The sequence below is a fragment of the Actinia tenebrosa genome, unplaced genomic scaffold (genome assembly GCF_029948245.1).
Source record: "Actinia tenebrosa isolate PJP-AT-01 unplaced genomic scaffold, QUT_ActTen_1.0 PGA_scaffold2__45_contigs__length_23673736, whole genome shotgun sequence".
Taxonomy (NCBI): Eukaryota; Metazoa; Cnidaria; class Anthozoa; order Actiniaria; family Actiniidae; genus Actinia; species Actinia tenebrosa.
Genome location: NW_028292579.1, coordinates 11,861,285 through 11,876,895, shown reverse-complemented (window position 1 = coordinate 11,876,895; position 15,611 = coordinate 11,861,285). Strand labels below are relative to the sequence as shown.

Genomic DNA, 15,611 nt, shown 5'->3' with positions numbered 1-15,611 from the left:
AAAGTCTCATAGTTTGCTCTCAATACCAGTATTTTTCTACTCAATATTTACTAATAAAGATATATTTTAATACTGAGTTGTTATTCATCGCTTATAAATATAACTATTAGCCTGAAAATATTTAGTTATGGTATTGATTTAATATTAGTTATTTTATATCTAAAAGTGTCACGACAGATTATTGATTGACTCAAGTTGGACATCAGGAGGCTTGTCAGCGTTGAATGCATACTGGAAGTGCGCACACGCATGTTCCCTTTGGTAATAATATGTAAGGATTCGAGAAATGATAACAAGTGATCATAAAGGACAGAGGGATACTTCTCGTATTGGCATGCAGTAACAAAAGTATTAATTAAATCAATGAATAGATCATTGCTGTTCGAGAATACAAATAGTATGTACAGTATTGGACATCAGTCAAAAACGTTTAGTTAGCAATCATGGCCATGTGTTTGAGTGAAAAGATACGGGTATATAGAGTATGGGGGTGGTGGGTGGGTTAGAATCTCTGTCCTAGGAAAGAATTGGTATTCCTAAGTATACGACAATCTCTACACACTTTACTTTAAATTAATACACGAGGCCTATCCGTACATCAATATACCCCTGTCAACCATGATATATAAGGGTTTGGGAGAAGGACGTTTTTGTTCGAGTTTGGCAATGGTATTCCCAGAAGAATATTAAGAAACACCCTTGAGGTATAGCCAAGGGTATGGGTAAGTGATACGGATCAGTGCATGAAGACGTCTATACCAGAATATCATGAATATTAATACAGGGGTATGAGTGAGTGGGTGAAACAAGTCTTGTATCGGTCTATCACTGATTGGTACTTCCCAAGAGGAAAGAACTCAAGTAATGCTATGGCTAAGGGTATGGGTAGGTGGTATATGGACTAGTTTATGGGGAATTGTATACAAACTATCGTGTGAATACAGGGGTATGGGTGAGTGGGCGAAACAAGTCTTGTACTAGTCTGGCATTGGTATTTCCCCAGGAAACAAAACTTACACAAGGGTATGTGTGGACGATAAGCTAGTTCATGAGGACTTCTATCTGCACTAGCCTAGCATTAGTATCCCCTGGCATACGGTATGGAATGAGACCTGCAAATGTAATAAGTGCTCTAGCCTGACGTCGAAGAATTTCTCGGAACTATTAGGAGAAGAAAAGAATGAAAAATAGTTAGTATTAAAACACTCCTTTCTACCACCTCTTTCTCTTTTACTCCAACGAAGGACTAGCATCCGAAACGTCAGTAAGTTTTTTCATCTTTTCACAGTGTAAAATCTACCCTTTTATCATTACTGTTTCATTAGAAGCACCCACGCAGCTCACACTAGTTTTAAGCTAGTTATCTCTTTAGTATTTTAAAACTATTATGATCTTTTCTATTAATATTGTTGTTGCTAGTGTTGGTGCTGTTGTAGCTGTAGCTGTTCTCGCTGTTTTTGCTGTGGTCGTTGCTGCTGCTAGTGTTGTTGTGAGGACTGCTGTTGTGAGCACTACTGTTGGTACTTTTTCATTTATTTTCTAACCAGCAAATCTTTTTCTTGCCAATTTTCTCAAATGGCATTTCTTACCCTTTCCTGTCCTCCATCGTCTCTTCGTCTGTCTATCAGTGGACTCTGACCACTCGATCTAAACATATACAAGCATAATTAAATTGACTTTGCTACCAAGAAAGGAAAATCTTGTCCCTAGGCTACTCTCTTTGCTGTTCTGCATGACGTCACGCATGTGACTTGCCTCTGAAGTGCCAACGTTTTGGATTTCGGAAAGCTGACAAAGAGTAGCCGGAGACGAGGCTATAATTGTACGCAGAAAGAGATGGGATTAGGCGTAGCTGTCCGTTACCTGGTGGTCTTGTATTTTGCATGAAGTATATTCATTGATGCCAGCAGCACATCAGGTAGACATCTACGTATCTGTAGAAAATGGAAAACAACAGTATTATGTTAGTTGCAGGTGCTTCTTTAAGCCCTGTGAGTACGATAAAATAGGACAGTTAAGATTAGGTTTCAGACAAAAACGTTTTATGAAAAATCGAAAATGTTCCTTTCTTGTTGGGCTACCTGTGGATTTGTCAGGAACTTTCGCGCCAAAACGCGCGTGCTCGCCCTCCAACATCTTCCGGCATCTCCGGTACTCTCACTACACCACTGCTTTCCGATTACGGCAGAATGGCAGCACTAGGGTGCTTCACCACAAAACACATTATTTTGCGATTGAAAAATATTGGTATACGGGAAGGCACGACCCATGCAAGAACCATAATGCAGCGTGCAAGCATTTTCACGAGAAGCAGAAATGTCGCACAATTTCATTGGTTCGATGGTATTGCATTATTAACGTGCTGTATTGAGTATGGTAGGTGTAAGTGCAAGGCGCAAGTTTAAGCCCTAACCTCATCATTGTACTGTCGAAACGCAGCAACTCGTTCTTCTACGGTCTCGCTGCTGAAGGGAACAAGCTTTAACTTCTGCATCACCTAATGATTACATAATAAACACAATGGTGAAGAAAATAATGATTGTGTTTGCTGGTATACGTAGGGATCATCACATGTTAAGAACTTGATATCGTTTTTATTAACGAGTTTCTATATCATATCGCGAACGAGCGAGTCCGCAAGCGAGGCTCTTAACATAAAATAATTTGTTTATTACACATTTGGGGTCGATAAAATGACAAAATTTACAGTTTCCAGCTTACTGTGAAGTGATATCGTATCATTTCAGTGCACGACCCCACAAGCTTTAAGCTTTAAACATTATCGTGGATGAATAAATGCATTCTATTCTAATTGGTTTTTATTCACGGCCTTATCACACTGATATCGAACCTAAATGTGTACTGAATAAATCTAGTAATGTACTCACATCAAGTGCCGTATCCAGTTGATTTGCGTGATACAAGTCAAAAAACTGCATCAAATCAAGCAGCAGGTAGAAAGTACTGATGCGACTCTGACTGGTGTTGTGTCCTTGCACACGGTACCTAAGGAGATGCCACAGTAAGATAGATAATGAGTTCACGCTTCTTTACATCGATTTCCCCAACAATGTGAGTCAGAAAAGTCTAGGACTGTGCCTGGATTTATCGATCCTGGGATCTGTGCAGTATCTCTAACTAAAATCATATCATCATTGAGTCAGTTTCTTTTGCTCACTGGCGATGTTAATCCTTCATATCTAGTTATCAACCACGTTTTAAGAAACTTCCCCAATGATAGTATAAGGCGGTCATATGCCTTATACCTTGATGGATATCAGATATATTCGTATATAACCTTCATATAACTTATACATACTATATTCAGATAATACTGTCATACTAACCTGTCGGCAACCGATACAGCAAGGTTCTGGAGCCTGTCGCGAGGAGACTGAGCACCACCAGTAGAAGATACAACCTGACTCAGTAGTTTGTTCAATATTTCAACAGCCTTTTCATGGTTCTGACAGAGAAAAATTGATTATTGCAAGAATGCATATTTTAATATATTTTAATTTTTTATGCATTAAAAGGCAACAAGCATACAAATGTACGTGAATAGAGGTTCTGTATCATCACGAACCCACGCCCAAATACAGCTTGGGCTGCCTGTGGTTAGATGGCAGAACGATAAAATCCCTTTCCTCTTGGAAATTGAATTCTTTATGTAAAACGTTTGTATTGTTCTTGCCAACTAATATGGCTGCACTGCCGTCACGTGATCAGTCTAATTAAAGGCGGAGGATTTGAGGGGGGGACAGGGGAAAGCTAAACACAGATCAGTTAGACATGATTGGCATTGAAAATCAGTGACGTAACAGGGATAACAAATTTCATATGGTCACAAATATTGTGGACGTTTTCACCAATTGCTGCCGTTATTTTACCGTGATCGTGTCAGGTACTTTGCAGATTTCTAATACTAATACTTATGCATGTTTAAAAATTCAACCTTTGCCAAGTCGTAGAGTTTGACAGCTTCTTCAAACAGTCCCTTATCTTCGGTGTCCTTAGCCACTAGTTCGATGATCTTTTGAGTTTCTCGTTTGTCTCTTTGGAATTTGTCAATACAACCAGGCTGTACAAAAAGATGAAGGAAACATTTGAGTTTTAGCACTTTAGTTTTCTCGAAGATAACTAACCCGGAGGTACTACTATAAGGAGGAAATAATAAGGCCTGAAGAAATATTGTTGCTGCCTGCTGCTCCCGAACCACCAAGGGTTAATGAGCGCACTCAAAGAAGAGAGATGTGCAAGAGGAACAAGGAACAATGTGAGTAAAAAAGTAGGATGTAAATGAGAAACATGATTGATCGACAGTGAATGGGAAGAACTACAGGGGATTGGAAATAGTTTTTTTTAAAGTAGGTCCTGGGAAATCAAGTATTTTTGTGATTCTCAATATTTTAAGGGGACTTGCAAGTGGAGTAAATCTTGAGATATACTGAAATTGTTTCATTCCTATTTTGTGTAAGAATGTTTGTCTACATAAAGGTGTACCCCTAGGAAAGGAACTGAGTGGCATGATGAAAGATGGCAGATACGCATGCTAAAATAATAGATACCATATAGGTGTCTCATTACCTTGCGACTTCCATTGGGCTCCAAGCGTCCTAATAGCATTTCAAACTGGGAGAAAAAAGGAAAAAACATGAATAAAGAATAGAGTGAAATATTATTGTTTTAGTTCCATAAAATTCACAACTTGAAATGGTTACCTCTCTGGTTTCTAGGACTAATTCACTGACACAAGACATGAAGAGGTCTTCACCATGAGGTCGCTTGATATTCCTTGAAAAAAAGTTAAGTTTATAGGATATCTTACTTAGGTAACAAGAGATGTGGCAGGGTGTTGGAGGAGGTATTATAGTGTGGTAGGGGCCTTGGTAGGGGTCTTTATAGTAGGGGTGTGGGTAGGGGTTTTGATAGAAAAGATCAGTGGTAGGGATGTTGTTAGGATGTTGGTAGTGATGTTGGTAGGGGCCGTAGTAGCAGGTTGATAGAAGTGTTAGTAGTGCAGATGGCAGGGGTGTTAGTAGGGGTGTTAGTATGGGTGTCCGTAGGGGTGTTGGTAGGGGTGTCACTAGGGGTTTCAGTAGGGGTACTGGTAGTGGGGATGAAGGAGTGTCAGTAGGGGTGTTGGTAGCAGTGTTGGTAGGGGTGTTGGCAGGGTGTTGGTAGGCTGACAAGGGGTGTCAGCATGTTGATCACTTGGGTCATTGCTAGGGTCTGTGTTAGTATATGTTTGGTGTCAGTAGTTTGCTGCTAGGGTTGTTAGTTAGTTATTGTTACTCCAGGTTATTATTTTTACCTTAGCAAGTAGAAGTACTGCAAGGCCTCTCTTGGGTCGGTTATCTCAAACTTGCGTGTATAGGACATGATGAGACGAGCAAAGTTTAATCTCCTCCCAGGCGGTGGGTCACCTGCGTCAATGGTTACTAGAAATATAATGGCCAAATAACAAATTTAGTATTCATGTATGTAAAGTATCTACTGTTTTATCATTATCTACATTTCACGAACATAATCAAAACCCATGGCAGCTGTGAAAACAAGAAGGACTTACATAGCTGTGCCTGGATAGAGTCTGGTAAAGATAAAAGACCCATCTCGTACAGAGATATAGCAAAATGAACAGCATGGCTCTTGAAGAACTCAACCCTTGATAAGAACTCGATAGCCTGTTTTGAAATATTAACAGAAAATAACATTAGATTAATTATTTGATGTAAATATGAATTCAATTAATATCATTGTATATTACAGTATTGGAGAATGAATGGGAGAGTAGATCTGCAAAAGAAAGGATGTGTGGGAGAAATAGATAAATGAATAAATGAATGAATGGACAGATGAATGGATAATTTTGATTGATGAACAAAAAGATGTATTGGAAAAATTGATGGGATTATACAAATGACATTTATTATATTTTCGTTGCTTCTCCCGGAGAAAGCCTCCTCTCACCCAGGCGACCTGGGCTTGATCCCTAGGTGGGCTTGGTGTCAGTATGTGAGTAGAGTCATTTGTTGGTTCTCTCCTGTGCTTCGAGGGTTTTCCTTTGGGATCTCAGATTTTTCCTTCCTCCTGCAAAAATCAACTTCTAAATTCTAATTCAATCTATTGGCTGCCTTGTCAATTGGGTAGCAAAACCTTTTAGGCATTAAGCCGTTCACCCAGGAGTGGTAAACACATTACATTTATTATCATTTTTGCAATGCAATAGGATTGCAATGAATGGGATTTAGAAGTGAAAAATGAAATGAAAGGGGAGAAGAAGCAAATTGAGGTATGATAACCTAAGGACTGTTCATGGGTCCCCTTGTCGTACTGCTTTTGTACTTACAGCTTCAAATTGTCCTGTAAGAAAGAGAACTTGGAAGTACAAGAATGGTTGCTGATATGCTCCAAAATGAGCTTCACCTGAAAACAAAAAAAAAAACAACAGTCCATCAGTTTCTTTATCTGATAGGGGTAGAAGGGTAAGAGATTATAAAATTCCAAGAGTTTTCTAGAGGCTAAGATTAACATAGAAATTCTAGGACCTTAACTTTGAAATTTCATGTCATTAGTATAGGAAATAGCATAATCTTGAGTACAATTCCGAATTCATAGGTACGAGTGATGTTTTGAAATTTTTCAAAATTGGATGAGCCTTTAGGCAAGTCCAATTTGAAAACTTTCAAAGCTTCACGAGTATCGATAAATTCTGAATTGTATGAGAACATTGTGTGATTTTTTGTTTATTATACACTCAACAAAATTGAGCAACTTAATTGGGACTCTACAGAGTCCAATTTGGGATTTAATTGTACTCCTCTTGTCCAATCAGAATCGAGTAATTTCGTTGAGTGCATAATAAATAGTAAAACAGTTATCATTTCAAGGCTCAGTTTTCCAGGTGTTGGTTTCAAAAATAAAATTTCAAGGAGCTTTCTAGGGCCCTGGAAAATCTTTTAAAGGTTCCAAGAGTTTCAAAGGAATTCCATGAGCAGTGCAAACCCTGCTAGGTGGGATTTGCAAGACATCAAATGAACAAAATGGGCCTCCCTCTTTTTAATTCTACTGTTGGCTTTACTTAGACAAACTAAAAATACATTCATATTTTATCAGACATTCCTATTTATAAAGTCTTACCAAATTGTTCTAGTAACATGGTCTGTAGCTGATTAAGGGTCATTTCATCTTGTGATCCACCATCTTGGTCACCACTGACAAGACTGAGCTGCATTCAATAAAAAGGAAAGTTCAGAGAAGATTTTGTAAAAATAGGAGCCAATGTTAACGTGGAAAGTGACTACTCATTAGGGCCAGGATGTAAGAAGGGTGGATAGTGCTATCTGATGGATAAACCCTTATCCAGTGGATATATTTATTGGGTAACAACAATAACTTATCCACTTGATAAGAAATTATTCATCAGATAGTGCTATCTACCCTTTGTACAACTGGGCCCTGGGATTAAAATATATATCTAAATGCTACTAAGACAACACACAAGAGATTTTTTGAGAATCTGCTGTTATGCTCTAAACCTTTTAACAAATTTTTATAGAAAGATAGCCTCCTCCAAAAGAAACAATCACTCTTTGCTTTTTGGATTCTGTACAGTTACTTGTACACCTCTTAGAGAAGAGAAGGGAATGAATTGGTGATATTAATTTCTCATCCCTAGTCTCTCTCATCCCTTGTTATACACAGGTACCCCAAGCTTGAACTCTGATCATGGGTTATCTTAGATGATTTTCAGACTGACAAAATGAGTAAAATCCAACGGGTGCATGTTCTAAACAATAAAGAGTTGTTGCAGTAATGTTCATGTTCTATTTACCTTCAGCCATAAGTAGTCATCTGTTTTGGGTGCAATCTCTTGATGGTTATCAGCTAAATCACAATGACCAACTAAACAATATACAGCTCTGGGGACAAAACAATTTACAAGGACAAATTAATAAGGCCAAACGAAAAAATAAGTGTGTTTCCTGTTGTGCGACTGACCCTAATTTTCTTGCCGATTTTTGCCGACCATGATATATTTTTCATTCCCAAATGCATGACAGGGTTCCCAGTGAGCTGTCGTATCAGTAAAAAAAATCCAACCTACCGACCCCAATTATTTTTCTCACGCAACAGGAAACACACTTTTTTTTGGCCTAACCAATGATCAACTAAGCACTGTTGAGTTTTAGAAAATTTCAACACCCCCTCATGGAGGAATGATTGGTATCCAATCTTCACTAAGACTGATAAAGAAAGTTACCTTCATATCTACACCTAGGAATATTTTCATTTATTCTCTTATTTTGGGAGGTGTACAAAAATACTGGACACTATTACAGCCATTCTAAATCACATATGCCGCTCTAGCGATTGTTTCTGGAGCAACGAAGAAGCCTTTTGTCAATCAAGGTGTTTTCATGACATTCTATAAGCACTTATAGCTTTGTTGTGGAAACGCCATGTAATCGATGTCCACCAAAATCTTCTTCGTCGCAAAACCTCTATCAATAACATCTCATTGCATCTTATAACTGTACCTTTTGAATGGATCCTGGCTGGTACGAACTGAACGCTTGTATTGAAGACGGACCTTACTTTCAGTACTTGGACTTAGTCTGTGAAAAACAGGTAGGAAAGTGCTGTAACAAACTGACATCCTAAATAACATTGCTCCAGTAATTATCAATATCATCATCATCACTCATCATCATCACCACCCTAGGATTAGGGTCTTTAAAGTATTGAATGTAAGTGTGTTCACTAATAGTGTAGTAGCAGTACTGATGTTATCGTTACCTTCTTATTTTGCTGTTGATATATTCTCTGAAGAATTCCCTAAATTCGCCTAAATGTTGCCTGAAAAACAGTATTTTTAATATATAAATAACCAGTGCATTACTGCAGCCTTTTGGGATGACTTTTCAATTTGGGAACCCAAGTATCATTTTGCAGTGGTTATTTTGACAGCCCCCCTGCATTTCATGAAATGCATTTATTCATTTGAAGATTTGCCAAAGGCAGGTGTTACTTTACAAAAGGAACATTAATTGCCCCTTGTGGTAAATCACCATGTGGAGAATCAATATGAAAATAATTATAAACTAAAAGTATATGATAATCATATAATTATGAATGTGGTCTATAAGACTATGATGATAAGAAATGACTGACTTACGGTATGTAGTCCATAGCTTGCAGAGCAGCCTGTGGATCTCCACATCTTATACAATAGTAAATTAATGGCCAGATGGGAGTACCATCAATATCTCCATCCTAAAACAACAGACAATAGATATAATTCTAGAAACAATAAGTTCAATTATTCTCTTATTCCACAGTACATGACCCAAAAGGTTAAATAATTACTCTGAATTTTGTACCTCTAGTCCTTGGAAGCTATGGGACAGCTTCACCTTGAGGAAGCTTTTGATAAGGTTGAATGTACCAGGTACACCTCCCAGCCGTGACTGTTGCAGGTTGTCATAGACAGTTTCCTGGACATACTGCAGGTATCTGAAATACAATATTGTGAGAGATTTTAAATGCAATTCATGATCAATGACATTAGATATCCTGTGAGGGTGTGCCATTGTAGCAGCTGACCACTGATTGGTTGATATTTGGGTGGTGTGCATGACGAAGTGCTTTTGAATGGTTGGTATCCACTCTTCAAACTCAATTCTGCAGTCCCTATCGAATAAAAGCACCCTGTCATACCACCGCCCACAGCCAATCACAGCACTATCGTGAGACAAAAAAATAAGCATAATCTTTAATAAAATTATTCAATGCATGTGGTTAGTTTTGTACCTTGACTCTAAGAAACTTCTAGCTTTTTCCAAAAACTTCACTTGAAAGTCAGGAGAACACCTGAGGTGTAATTTAAATTTCACTAACATGTCAGCATAATTGAACAAACTAACTGAACAAACTAAACTGATGAAGAAATCTCTGATTCTTGAACCCACCTCAGTTTGTGTGGTGATGATCCTGATGTATTCTGTAGTGGTTGTAGACTCTCCATGAATTGCCACATATCATTAATATTCTGATGAAAAAGAAATTTTGAAAGCAGTAATTATAAGTTATTGTGATTTTGAGCCACCAATGTCGATTTCATATTTCGGCTTGCTGGACAGAAAAAATATATCTTGTATTGGCCATAGTTGGGCTGTAGTTGCGAAAGCAATGAAGGCCAATATGGGATAATATTATATTTTCTCCCAATGCCAGAGGGCACAGTTTTTCCCTATCCATACCAACCTTAGGCTGTTAAATAACTTACTTATCTTTTCCCCATTTATTTTACCACTTGTTTTGAAATTTGTTTTGTTTTTAACAATCCGATTTCCTATGTGTGAGTGTGTATGACTGTCAGGATATCAGATTGCTGGCTAGAGATAGAAAATACTGCCAGTCCCACTGCCAATCAGAATGCACTATTTTAGGATAGCGGACCAGAAAAATATAAGACATAGACATTTCAAAAAATGTTGGTGAAGGTTTTGTTGCATGTTGCATTTCCTTTCATGTAATTGGTCTATAAATATGGGCTCTATGACCCATAGAATGGACTCATTCTGGTTTAAATCAAGCATACAGTACCTTATCTTCAATCTTTTCTGCAACACAAAGAAATCCATCTACAATATCATGTCTAGTGTCCTGGACAGTGGCTTCATTGTGAATATAAATCTAGACATTAAAAATCACAGGAAATGCTATAAAAATATATATATTGAAAAATCCTGACTACAAGACCTTGGCTTATACTTATAAATGAGGTTTTTTCATAGAATCAGGGATTAAAATGACAATCAGTCATCAGACAATGTCCAGATACTTTGCCTCACCAGTCATTTTGACTGGTAATGTTGAGCCAGAAACCATGTATGACTGAGCTAAAACTATCTTGACAGGTCATGATGGCTGGTGACTGACCAGTGACTGACCAGCTGTTAATAATTTATTATTACTTATAAATCCCTATTTACGAATAGAAGATCAATGAGGCTCATGAGCAGAAGGCCTATGAGCAGAAGAAAAGAGTTTGGGACTATAGGGCTTATATCAAGGTGAACTTGTAACCAGGATTTTATAGTACAATGTATCTTCAATACTAAACAATATATAATTTTGAATCTAGAAGTCAGGGAAGCATGGGTGGCATAGCGGTGAGAGCTTTTGCCTCTCACCAATGTGACCGGGGTTCGATTCCTGACAAGCTCGGTGTTGTATGTGAGTAGAGTTGTTTGATGGTTGTCTCCTGTGCTTCGAGGGTTTTCTGGGTTCTCTGGCTTTCCTCCCTCTGCAAAAATCAACTTCTAAATTCCAATTGAAATACAGTGGAAGAAGAGCCACTCGGTTCAATCCAAGGTTAATCCCATTATTCTTATTATCATTACTAGTAATTATTATTCTGTTCCTTACTTGTCTTGCATAAGCAAGCTCTATGGAGTCCAAAGCAGTACGCCCAGTCATGTTCAGAGAACTGGTAGAAAAGACCTGTAAAAACATAAAATATTTCTCAATAATAATTGAAGGTTCTTAATTACTTCTCAAGGAGTGTTATGTAAAAACATTTCATTCAGTAATTGTTTTTCAAATTTTTAGTTCCCTATATTAGTTGCTACTGCAAATAGACCTTTTTTGAGTTTCAAATTATGGTCATGTTCCTTGATTACAGACTCATTTACTCAGGGTTTAACTCATATCAGTGTCTAAATATTCATAAATACCAACAGTAAAATTAAAGAATACAAAACTTCAACAAACAATACAAACACTTTGAAATTCCACGGACCTCCACTGGAACACATAAATATTCTGCACAAAGTCGAGGCTAGCCCTGAGCTTCAGAGAGCTCCAAACTGGAGTATAGACACTCTATCCGCCTGAGTTTGCATACTGTTGTTTTATAGCAAAATTATTGAGATGACTTCACCGATGTGAACAAATTGGTAAAATGAACTCTAAAAATCTGGCCTGAAAATATTTCAATAAATTGTTCTTTTTTGCCATAACCCTTTCAAATAAAAAAAAAATAAACAAATAAAAAAAAAAAGATTTGATTTACCAAAATAAGGTTATGATCTCTGTCATAACCAAATATTGAAAAATCTCTGTTTTGTAAGGTATTATCAATCCAACCATCAAGACTTACCTCTGGTTCGGATGGGAAATCTAAAGCCTCCTGTCCTGCACCAAGCAATGAATTAAGAATCTTTTCCTTCTCTTTCTCCCATTCACATTCCATGCAATTCCACTGATGTTTCTCAGACTGCCTGAACGTCTGTAACAAATGACAAATAAAATTTGAAGTTTTTAAACAGAAACACAGCAAGTTTTCTTGGTACTGTACTTTCATTAGTATTTTTTCTACTTACATTCTTTCTTGCTTCTTCAATAGCTGACAGTATTGCATTTTCTCTTTCATTCCTCAAAAAGCCCTGTAAATTTCACGGGAACAAATATAAATTGAAGCGATATAAAGTGCAGATGCATGTTGCTGTACTTAGGTATAAACATGTTGAGTCAAGGTACCCTCAGTAATTTAAGTATATTATCATAATTATCCTACAGTATATCTCACTATAACTTTTAGAAAAAGGCTTTACATATAAATACAAAATAAATCTAGCAATGAGTCACATGTTATTCTCAAATGGTTCACAATATTCACATACACATTATTTCCAAAAAATATTTGTGTAGTTAGTTGCATGAGAAAAATAATTAGGGTTGGTAGGTCGAATTATTTTATTTTTTACTGATACAACAGTGGAAATGAGCTTACTGGGAACCCTGTGGTGCATTTGGGAATAAAAAAATATTAGGGTCGGCAAAAATTGGCAAGAAAATTAAGGTTGCTCACTCAACAGGAAACACACTTATTTTTTTGTTTGTCCTTAGCCTCGATTTGGAATCATTGTTTCATGGTCACTCAAGCAAATTTAGCAATGGTCTTATGATTGTATCAGATCATTTATACCTGGATATTTGTTTCTCTGACAGGTTCAAGAGGTTCAAATGTCTTTGTTGTGTCCAGCTGTTCAAGTTTCTCAGATAGCTTTGGAACATCAAATCCCTTGGAGCCTAACAGTATGGACCTTAACAGGAACAAAAGCAATCAGTTTATTTGTTTGTAAAATGGTACAAAATTTAATTATATGATGTTCTTTTACTCACTCAAATCAAATCAGATCTCTACCAAAAGCCTGTTATTGACCTATGCAACCTCTTTCATAAACACCCACACATTAAATATAGGCACCTTGCTATTACATATGGTAGTTTTTGTCCCAGAAAAAATGCAATTTTCAATAACTATTAAATAAATAGACCATTTTAGAGTTTCAGATTACTGCTGTGTTCCTTGATTACAGACTCAATACCCAGGGTTAGGCATGAATCAGTGTCTAAATATTCACAATTACCAACAGTAAAGTAAGGAATGCACAACTTTAACAATACAAACACTTTTAAATTCCACGGACCTTCACTGGAATACATAAATGTTCTACACAAAAGCGAGGCTAACCCTGAGTAACAGAGAACTTGAAGCTGGAGTATTTGATTATATGGATATATTATGTCATTATATAGGAATAAAGATAATGGCTGTTCAACAAAAACTTCTTGGGCCAGTTCTCTTAACCCATCATTGACTGGTCACATGTTGATCAGTCTTTAGTGGCTGGTCATCATGTCTGGCCATTGAGCAACCATTATTTTTATTTAGCCCTGGTATGGATACTATTTCTGGTCCCTTTGATGTCAATTTGATTTTTATACAACTTTATTACTCAATTGAAAATTCAAATTTTGAAACAATAACTATTTTGCAGCTTAGAGAACAATGTTAAAACCATAAACGTTTGTAACAGCCTACAAATTGTACAAATAAAGACAACTTGGATCACTTCCTGATTGGATCAGATGTCGCTACACATGGATGGGGAACGCTGTACGACTAAGTTTACATATCTTGTTGTTCAGAGACCGCAATTTTTATACTTACGCCTTAACATCAGCACTATCCCCCACAGTCCCTGTAGTCCTGGACCACAGCCTTGTTCCTGCTTCAGCCAACTGATGAAGATTTAAGTCAATTCTTGGTAAATCTCCACCGGTGTCCATGTCGGCCGTCAGTTGCTCGGCTTGCTGGAGTAAATCACTGAATGTTGACGACATTTTGACTGCTTGCTCTTGGTTCAATAGCAAGAAAAAAAACAAGTGAACGGAATTTAAAGCAAAAAGCTTTTAATAACCTTTGCTTTTGGCGGTTCCAGATATTTTTTTCAAGGAATTAAACAGTTAATTTTTGAAGAAGTTATCCCAAATGTTTCATAAAACCCGCCATCTTGTCCGCCATGTGAGTCGAACTGAGCATGCGCAAACCAACTAGACCCAGGGGTAATTTAGCGCGATTTGGCGGTTAGGACTCATACACATGATTACAGTGAACACACATGATCACAGTAAATACACATGATGACAGTGAATACACATGATTATAGTGAATACACCTGATTGCAGTGAATACACATGATTACAGTGAATACACATGATTACAGTGAAATGATGCAAATGAACGTATAGCAATGAAGGTAAAGCTTAAGGTTTATAGAAATAACATTAGGGCGACTATATGATATTCCACCATGAAGTCCTAACCGATTTGGCTAGCTAAGAGGTAACCCATCTCAAGGACTTCAGAAGAGTGTAGGTTGTTGAATATTATTCACGGGACGGGAGGGAGTGAAGGAAAGGGATGGAAGGAAAATGACGTTCAGGAATAGAGGTTTTAGTGACAGTAAGTGGAGCTCAGATTGAGTAAAAAAAATGGAGAAATAATAATAATGATAATAAAAAACCCTTAAAATTTGGTGTTTATCCACTTTGGACCATTTATTTGGCATGCCATTCTCTTGAACATCATTTCTTTATATTTGTGCTCTCTTGTTACCGCGTTGCCTGTGGCAGCCCAGTCTAAAAATGCGTTGCGTGTCTTCCGTATTTTCCTGCGTCAGAACTGCGTCAGAAAATGTCAAAATTGCGCAATAGTACTACCCAGGTGTCTTCACGGCACTACCCAAGAGTCCTTGTACTTTCTGATTTATATTCAAATGCTAATCAATGTCTAATTTATCAAAGTGATTGATTGGGGGTGGGGCTGCAAATCACGTGTCCGAAATTATGTTTACGCATATATTCTTTTTTCGTTAGTTGCTTAATTCAAGGCTCAGTACAAATAAGGAATTACGCGGGTGTATAGACTGACCAAGAAAGTTCAAGATGCCGTGAAAAGATCTTTCTTTTATTTGTCTACTCAAATTGTCAATTTAGCTCCTCAAAGCAGTATTCTATACAGAAAAAGTTTTACTAAGTCATTTTACCGGCCAGATTTTTATTTTGAGATTTTTAAAGATAAATGGAACCGCCGGTCATTTAGTGTTTTGAAACTCTTGACCGGCTACGGTCATTTAGACACTCCTATATAAAAAAAACCTGAAATGGAATTTAATTTAATATAATAATAATAAATAATATAACAATTTGATGGATTTGGGTAGACAGGAATAGGTTAGTCAAAAATTGAAGAGCTT

At 37.2% G+C, this 15,611-nt stretch overlaps 1 protein-coding gene across 1 annotated transcript; it reads right to left on the bottom strand.

The window, feature by feature from the left end:
- Positions 1-485: 485 nt before the first annotated feature.
- LOC116293097 (nuclear pore complex protein Nup93) lies at positions 486-14,382 on the bottom strand. Its single transcript, XM_031700494.2, has 26 exons — positions 14,024-14,382; positions 12,995-13,112; positions 12,390-12,452; positions 12,167-12,295; positions 11,434-11,508; positions 10,609-10,698; positions 9,972-10,051; positions 9,814-9,873; positions 9,384-9,516; positions 9,179-9,276; positions 8,800-8,859; positions 8,541-8,618; positions 7,835-7,922; positions 7,141-7,228; positions 6,350-6,426; positions 5,570-5,684; positions 5,315-5,441; positions 4,722-4,794; positions 4,588-4,632; positions 3,956-4,081; positions 3,348-3,466; positions 2,889-3,006; positions 2,414-2,497; positions 1,864-1,934; positions 1,590-1,647; positions 486-1,161 (listed from the first exon to the last, which is right to left on the bottom strand). The coding sequence occupies exons 1-26, from the start codon at positions 14,194-14,196 to the stop codon at positions 1,042-1,044; spliced, it is 2,466 nt and encodes an 821-aa protein (XP_031556354.2). The 5' UTR covers positions 14,197-14,382; the 3' UTR covers positions 486-1,041.
- Between the last annotated feature and the right edge of the window lie 1,229 nt (positions 14,383-15,611).

Excerpts from the sequence above, each read along its gene's own strand:
- LOC116293097 (XM_031700494.2), bottom strand. The coding sequence starts at position 14,196 with ATGTCGTCAACATTCAGTGATTTACTCCAGCAAGCCGAGCAACTGACG. Across the intron at positions 4,795-5,314 it reads CAGTACTTCTACTTGCTAAG|GAATATCAAGCGACCTCATG; the intron begins GTAAAAATAATA and ends CTTTTTTTCAAG. Across the intron at positions 1,935-2,413 it reads TTCGACAGTACAATGATGAG|ATACGTAGATGTCTACCTGA; the intron begins GTTAGGGCTTAA and ends CATTTTCTACAG.